Consider the following 8,212-nt stretch of genomic DNA (forward strand, 5'->3'; position numbering starts at 1 on the left):
GGGAGACCACCTATGGCAGCGAGTCACAGACTGCCATTTACATTTTTTTCTTTCTTTCTGTTTTTTCTCTTTTTTTTTTCCTTTTTCTTACTACCATGTCATCACTGCAGCTTACCAAGAAACCCCAACCCCAGTCTGGCACCCTTAAAGGGAGGTTAAAATTAGTGATGAAAATACTATCTACCTGCTCTAAGGAATATTCTGGACAGTAGGCTTTAAAAGTAGGTTTTAAAAGCCTTAAATAGTTTCAATTTAACTGTGGAATAAAGAAAACCCAAAAACATTACAATACTGTAGAGACTGGATTTCTAAGCATCTGCAAAAATAAAATAGAAGTTAACTTCTGTGGTTATTAGTTTAGTGAAATCAAATGCCAATACATGTAATTATGGATTTAAGAGAGGAAATAACAGATTTATTTGCAGCCTATCAGTCAGAATGTGCCTTATACTGTGTGTAGTTTTATAGTTTTTCATTTTGTTGATTAAGACTCGGAGCATTTAAATATTTCAGACGTGTGAGGACAGAAACCTGTATTCAGCTCCTGGAATTGATTTTTACTAGCTAGAAAAAAGACTGCTTCTCATTTTTATGAGACACAGTGTTAGACAGTAACGCCACAGAGGATTTTTTTGTGTTTTATAACGGCTGATCTCTGCCAAAACAGCAGCTTTTCTGTGAGTATCAGTAACTTGAAAGAAAAGGCATGTTCAGAGCATTGAATGTGGTACTTCTCAGTGTAAAGCTCCTGTTACACCATGCTGCCTACAGCCTCACAAAGAGGATTATATGGGCTCTGTTGTGTCTCCTAACCTTTTTTGAAATCATTTTGTGTGTGTGCAAGACAGAGGTCTGGTAGGGGTGATTTTTAGCTTTAGCATTTTTTTTTACTGTTCTTTCTAAATCTAGATGGAACCACTTTGTGTTCTCTCATTTCTTTTCCATTATTTCAGTTGCTTAGAGCAGCCACATCTGCAGCGCTGGAGTTTCAGTGCTTTATCCACGTGTTCTCATGGCAGAAGCAAAAAAAAACACCTTCATTCTGTGAAAGGAATTCTGCAGGTTGTGCCCCAAACCGCAATGAAGTAACTTCCCACATAATTAGGTAGCGCAAAGTTGAGGGAAAGGCTACCCCCAGAGGAACAAGCAGTAGCAGCTACCTATGTTCGTTACAGCAGTCATCTCATTCCTCTTTCCCATCCCGCTTGCCACCTTCTCTCTGCACGTTGCATGGCTCTGTGTGCAGAGGCATGGCTGTAGTAAGCGTGTATGACTTGTCCTTGCTAAGCATTTGGCTCTGTGCTCTCCTGTTGAGCTATCGCATTAGTAGCCTAGTGGGTGAGAAGTTCTTGTGGCTGCCAAGGTGGGCGAGACCACAGTGAAAACAGCCTGGAGATCCATAAGAGCATCTCTTCCAAACAGCTTCTGAGAAGGAAAAAAAAAAAATCCATGCAGGAAAAAAACACCTACCCACAACCTGCTGTTGTGCTGTTGTTCTGTCCTGGGCAGGTGGCGGTTGTGCCTTTGGACTGAGGAAGGGTCCTGTTGTATCTGTCTTTTCACATTAGTACAAATGACTAAAGCTATTCTTTTGGACAGGTGGTTATTTAAATGTCAAAGGTAGCAGTTCCAGGGCAAGGAGTAGTGCTGTGACTCAGTCTAGGCAAGCATCGGGAGACATTAAAGAAAGTGGGAGTTCGTAGCTAACTTGAAGAAAAGCGCTGTGAGGCTTTGATATCTGCGGGGTGTTACTGGTCTGCGTCCTTCAGCACTTGCTGTAGCAACTACAGCCCCGTGAAGGTGCGTGGGGCAGGGCTCAGGAGCCATGCTGCTGCGAGGAGGCTCTGCTGGGGCTGGGAGAACTGTTAAGAGCCTGACAACCTGTGTTACTGACGAGGGAGGAGTTTTTGACATTCATTTGCTCCCTGGAAAATAAAGAGAGAACTGGAAGTTCCTTCTGCCTATTCCCTGAGGAACTGAGCCTTAACTTTTACATTTTGGCAACTGTGCCAACAGCACCAACTGAGATGAGGGGAGTTTATCTAACTGCAGAGTGAGATAAACACCTGTCCTCTGGCTGTCTTCACCAAATGCAAGGCTAGGTATGCAATACTGGGAAGAGCTCCTGGGAGGAGAGCATGGGAAGCCAGGGGCTGGATCCCTCCCTGTGGTGGAGACGCTTTTATCGTGAGCTCTGTGCCGGGCTCTGCAACGGCAATGACCTCTGGCCTTTCCTGCGGGCCAAGATCATGGGAGCTGCGTGCTGCTGCGGGGAAGGAGAGGGGCTAGTGCTTGCCTTTGACCACACAGGCAGTAGCTGACGTTTGAGTTCTGCATATAGAAATGTCTGTTATCCTCTTCAGAGAAATGTAGGCTAGAAATAATCAAACATGTTGTATATTCGTTGCCTGTGACACTGTCCTTTAGGGTCTGTAAGGTGCAGGTCTGTAGGAGCTGGTATGCTACAAGTTAAAAATAATAAACCTGATGCATCTTTATACTGCCTACTTTGATCTCCTTGTGCTCTGCTAAGCTGTTCTTCTCCCAACCAAAGGGAGCCAGACTCTGTGTGTTAATGTACATCCTGTCTCCTTCCACACTCCATGTGTGCACACAAGCTGCATATTTTACTTTAGAAATGGCAAATTTGGGTCACAAGTTCAGCAGTTAAAATGATGATCTTACCACATCCTGCTTGCACAGGAAGCTTATTTTTTAAAAAGCTGATAAGTTGAGTCCTCTAGATTTTGTCAAAACAAAAAGCAAAGCAAGCTATTTAAAGCTGCAAAGAGGTTTGGATTCTTACTCCATCAGTTTGCCACTTTGTCTCACAGTGTAGATGTTTAAATTAAAGTGAAAGCCTTGCAGCCTGCTCCTGTGCTGCCTGGACTAACCAGCTTCCTATAATCACCAGGCTGTGATGATAATTGAAAAATATTTTTCTCTCATTATGTCAAAAAAGTTGTTGGTGTCTTCCGTTGGTTAGTTGGGTTGGATTTTTCTGAGGAAGGATTATTTCTTCATTAATTGGGGGAAAAAAATTATACGCTACCATTTGGTCCAATGAATAGGTGAAAACTGTTTCTCCCTGTAAAACATCCAAACACATTAAAAAAATTGTGCTGGATATTCACATAGCAACTGCAAGACTTTCACTTGTGCAGTGATGCATCAGGGAAAGGAGCTAATCAATCTGGATGCTTGGTAGCAAGGAGTGGGAGACATTGACCGTTACTGTATTAGATGAAAAGGAATGAGAGGCCTTGCTTATAGTGTAACAGGGGGCCTAAAATGTGCTGTGCAAGTCATGAGCAAGGTGGAAAGCATTGAACAAATGCTATTTTATTTAAATGCAAGGTACTACAAAATAATGTTACTCCTGGGTTTCATGTGTTCAGACTCAAGCTGTCATTTTTACAGAATCAAATTTTGTGCAGTGTAATCAATTGCTGCTATTTATGTTAATAATACATATCAGCTACAGCACTTTACCTTTCAGATGCTGCAGCTGCACAAAGCAGGCCTTGGTGCTTGTACCGTGAGGTGGCAAAGGTACATAAATAACCATCTGGCCTGAAGTGAGGAGAATTCTGTTCTGATGCTAAAGTACTGCATCATTTCAGTACATATCCTTTGAAAAAAGAGCATTGAGTGGAATGATGGACAATGTGTGACAGGCAACAAAACATAATGAGAACTGGAAACTTCTGAGGATCTGTAAGTTATGGTGTGATTGTTATTAAATGGTAAAATAACCTGCTCACCAGTCGTCAACACTGATTTTGTCTTTGTTCTCTTGTAGGAATGTTTACCCTTGCAGAAGTTGCATCACTCAATGACATCCAGCCAACTTACCGTATCTTGAAACCATGGTGGGATGTATTTATGGATTATCTAGCTGTTGTTATGTTAATGGTTGCCATTTTTGCTGGAACCATGCAGCTGACCAAAGACCAGGTGGTCTGCTTGCCAGTTTTGCAGTCTACTGTAAATTCAAAAGCACAAACCAGCACATCAGGGAAGGCTGACTTTACCACTGTTGAAACATCTACTGGTCCAGGAGAAGCAGCGTCAGTGAGAACGGTTTCCTTTGGAAGTGCCCCTACTGTAACACCTGACATACCTCTGAGCAGAGCTACCTCTTCTCAGTATCAACCCACTGAATCAGGCCAGGAGCTGAAGAAGGAGCAGAAAGATTCTTCAGGTCGTAAAACAAATTTGGATTTTCAGCAATACGTATTTATTAACCAGATGTGCTACCATTTGGCTCTTCCTTGGTATTCCAAGTATTTTCCCTATCTTGTTCTCATCCATACCATCATTTTAATAGTCAGTAGCAATTTTTGGTTCAAGTATCCCAAGACTTGCTCAAAAATTGAGCATTTTGTGTCTATATTAGGGAAGTGCTTTGAGTCCCCTTGGACTACGAAAGCATTGTCTGAAACGGCATGTGAGGACTCTGAGGAGAACAAACAGAGGTTAACTGGTGCCCAGTCCCTGCCCAAGTATGTTTCCACTAGCAGTGATGAAGGAAGCCCAAGTGCCAGCACTCCCATGATAACAAAGTCTGGCTTCAAATTTTCAGCTGACAAGCCGATGATCGAGGTTCCCAGCGTCACTATTTTAGATAAGAAAGACGGAGAACAAGCCAAAGCGCTGTTCGAGAAAGTCCGTAAGTTCCGGGCTCACGTGGAGGACAGTGATCTAATTTACAAGCTTTATGTTGGCCAGACCGTCATCAAGACCGTCAAGTTCATATTTATTCTCTGCTATACTGCAAACTTTGTCAACACCATTAGTTTTGAACACATCTGCAACCCGAAAGTGGAACATCTGATCGGCTACACGCAGTTTGAATGTACACACAACATGGCTTACATGTTGAAGAAGCTGCTTATCAGCTACATTTCCCTCATTTGTGTCTATGGTTTTATCTGCCTGTATACGCTTTTCTGGCTGTTCCGAATACCTTTAAAAGAATATTCCTTTGAAAAGGTCAGAGAAGAGAGTAGTTTCAGTGATATCCCTGATGTCAAAAATGATTTTGCGTTTCTCTTGCATATGGTAGATCAGTACGACCAGCTGTACTCTAAGCGATTTGGTGTCTTTTTGTCAGAGGTAAGTGAGAACAAACTACGGGAAATTAGTTTAAACCATGAATGGACTTTTGAAAAGCTGCGTCAACATGTTTCCCGCAATGCCCAGGACAAGCAAGAGTTGCATCTCTTCATGTTGTCGGGGGTCCCCGATGCAGTGTTTGATCTGACTGATCTGGATGTGTTGAAACTGGAGCTGATTCCTGAAGCGAAAATCCCAGCAAAAATTTCCCAGATGACAAATCTTCAGGAGCTTCATCTGTGCCACTGCCCTGCAAAGGTCGAGCAGACTGCCTTCAGCTTCCTCCGGGACCACTTGAGATGCCTTCATGTGAAATTCACAGATGTTGCAGAAATTCCTGCGTGGGTGTATTTGCTCAAAAACCTCCGTGAATTGTACTTGATAGGCAACTTGAACTCTGAAAACAATAAAATGATAGGGCTTGAATCTCTCAGAGAGTTGAGACACCTTAAAATTCTCCACGTGAAGAGCAATTTGACCAAAATTCCCCCTAACATCACAGATGTGGCACCACATCTGACAAAACTAGTCATTCATAATGATGGCACTAAGCTTGTGGTACTCAATAGCCTTAAGAAAATGACTAATGTTGCGGAATTGGAACTGCAGAACTGTGAACTGGAGAGAATTCCCCACGCCATCTTCAGCCTCTCTAACTTACAGGAACTGGATTTAAAGTCAAATAGCATACGCACAATTGAAGAAATCATCAGTTTCCAGCACTTAAAAAGATTGACTTGTTTAAAGCTGTGGCACAATAAAATAGTCAACATTCCTCCCTCCATTACCTACATAAAGAATTTGGAGTCTCTTTATCTTTCCAATAACAAACTCGAATCCTTACCAGCCGCAGTGTTCAGTTTACAGAAACTTAGGTGTTTAGATGTAAGCTATAACTCAATCGCATTGATTCCAGTGGAAATAGGTTTGCTTCAAAATCTGCAGCATTTTCACATCACAGGAAACAAAGTCGACGTTTTGCCAAAACAGTTGTTTAAATGTGTTAAATTGAGGACTTTGAGTCTGGGACAAAACTGTATTACCTCAATCCCAGATAAAGTTAGTCAACTGTTGCAGCTGACTCACCTGGAACTGAAGGGAAACTGCTTGGACCGTCTGCCAGCCACGCTGGGGCAGTGTCAGCTTCTCAGGAAAAGCGGGCTCGTGGTGGAAGATCACCTCTTTGACGCTTTGCCCTCGGAAGTTAAAGAGGTGTTGAATCAAGACACAAGCATTCCCTTTGCTAACGGGATTTAGGCTGAGGTGAAATGCACCGGTAGCTGATTTCCAAACGGCAAACGCTAAAAAATATGGCAGTTGTGAGACCATGCATTTTAGAAAGGAGAATTCCTTGGAAGGCAGGACTACTAGCAGGATTAGAAGAGATGTAACAGAGTGTTCAATGTTTGCAGTGTTTTAAAATATTATTTCCAAAATTTTTGAGATGATAAAGAACCTTAATAATCTCAATTCTTTTTTTCTTAAATTGTTTGTAACTTGGATGCTGCCGCTTTTGAATGTTTACAAATTTGCTTGCCTGCTTAAAGTAAATGATTAAATTGATGACCTTTTCTTACTATGCAAGTTATTCCTTAAGGTCTGGATTTACTTTAGTGCATTATGGGGGGTGAAAAACTAGGATAAATGTATACGGTATGGTTCTAACAGCACTTGAAACACATGTTGATGTGCGTGGTTAGTGTTAGCCATCCTTGGCAAATGAAACCAGTTTGGCACCAGAACCACCATTTTCGTGCATTAAGGTATGTGGTTTGCATCGGGCCAGGCGTGTTTGCCTTCATTCTTCATCCTCAAGGCCTCATGTTATTGGGTGAGATCTCTTCTGTGGTCCAGTGTGCTGCTCCTTCATGCTGGCAAAGACTGGTCGTGTTCCTGCAGCTGGTCTCCCCCGCAGCTTCCATAAGGCTCCTCTGTCCCACGCAGCAGTGGGTGGTAAAAGGGAGAATACTGCCACTTGGCTTTCAAGTTGGGGATAGTTTTGATATTTGAACTGTTTCGCAAGGTGACTTCAAAGGCCATTAAACACCAAGTGACTTTACTGCTCGTATTTTGCTCCTCTTCTGAGTTTTCAGCTGGAAAAATCAAGGCTTTTTATGAGTTGGTGATTGTTTTGTTTCTCAGCCCTTGCTTAGAAACTGAGGTGTCTGTTCTGTTTATTAGATTAAAGACAGAGACATAAGAGTTAACAATTTACCCAAATGTGATTTAGCTTTATCACTTGCTGTGGTGTGTCTTCCACACCTGGACTTTAACCACAGGACCACCCTTCGCCCCAGCCCCAGCCCAAGTAATTTGGTGTTTTTGAACACTGTTAGAAAACCCTGTGTGCCACATAAGTCGTCAAATAAAGAAGAAAGCAGACAGCAGTGAGCGTGGGATTCTTTTGAGGGGTGTTTTTTTGGTGTTTTTGTTTTGTTTTTTTAACTGAGTTTGCATTGCTAGAACCATTAAAGACATATAATCCGTTAAATCTGCATAATCATCAGTTGTAAATCTTGGCCATTTACATTCCATGTGTGCAGAAAAGAAGTACTATGCTGGGAGATGATTACATGGTTACTCATGGATTAAACACAATTCCCTATTGTAGTGCGGTCAGGACTGAACTAGTCTGTAGTTCGAGGGACTGTTCTTCTCACACAGAAATCCTCATGCACAGCAATTTCTACTGTAACTTCACCAGAGCTGCCCTGACTTCCACCACTATTAATGAGGGGATAGTTTAGGCCTAGGGGCATTGAGCAGTCAGGAACATTTCAAATACTGCTCTTACAAATCTTGCACATTTTATTGTTAATCATTTACTGTTGGTCATGCTGGGAGGACTGTTCTCCGCTGCGGGTAGCGGTCTCTGAGTACGTACCTGCACGATATGCCTATGTATGTCAGAAGACCAGTTTATGAATAGTTATTTTCCCACTTCTTTTTTGGGGATAGTCTGTTTTTCCACTTGCCAGCAGGCAGTAAACTTGCGATGTTGACAGTTCTGCAACACCAAGTCACAGGTTTGGCGGAATACTTGCAGTTACTGATCTGTCCTCCGCTGGGAAATTTAATGCTAATCCTCTGATTT

At 42.3% G+C, this 8,212-nt stretch overlaps 1 protein-coding gene across 3 annotated transcripts in view; it reads left to right on the top strand.

Annotated features, from left to right (window-relative positions):
* LRRC8D (leucine rich repeat containing 8 VRAC subunit D) overlaps positions 1-6,681 on the top strand; it is a 52,109-nt gene extending 45,428 nt beyond the window's left edge. For all 3 annotated transcript variants that reach the window (XM_080406677.1, XM_080406676.1, XM_080406675.1), the window contains one exon: positions 3,803-6,681. In XM_080406677.1, coding sequence (XP_080262803.1) covers positions 3,805-6,375 — 2,571 coding nt within the window. In that variant the 5' untranslated portion in view covers positions 3,803-3,804 and the 3' untranslated portion in view covers positions 6,376-6,681. The remainder of the gene's footprint in view (positions 1-3,802) is intronic.
* The last annotated feature ends 1,531 nt before the right edge of the window (positions 6,682-8,212 follow it).

The sequence above is a fragment of the Falco punctatus genome (assembly GCF_963210335.1).
Source record: "Falco punctatus genome assembly, chromosome: 11".
Lineage (NCBI taxonomy): Eukaryota > Metazoa > Chordata > Aves > Falconiformes > Falconidae > Falco > Falco punctatus.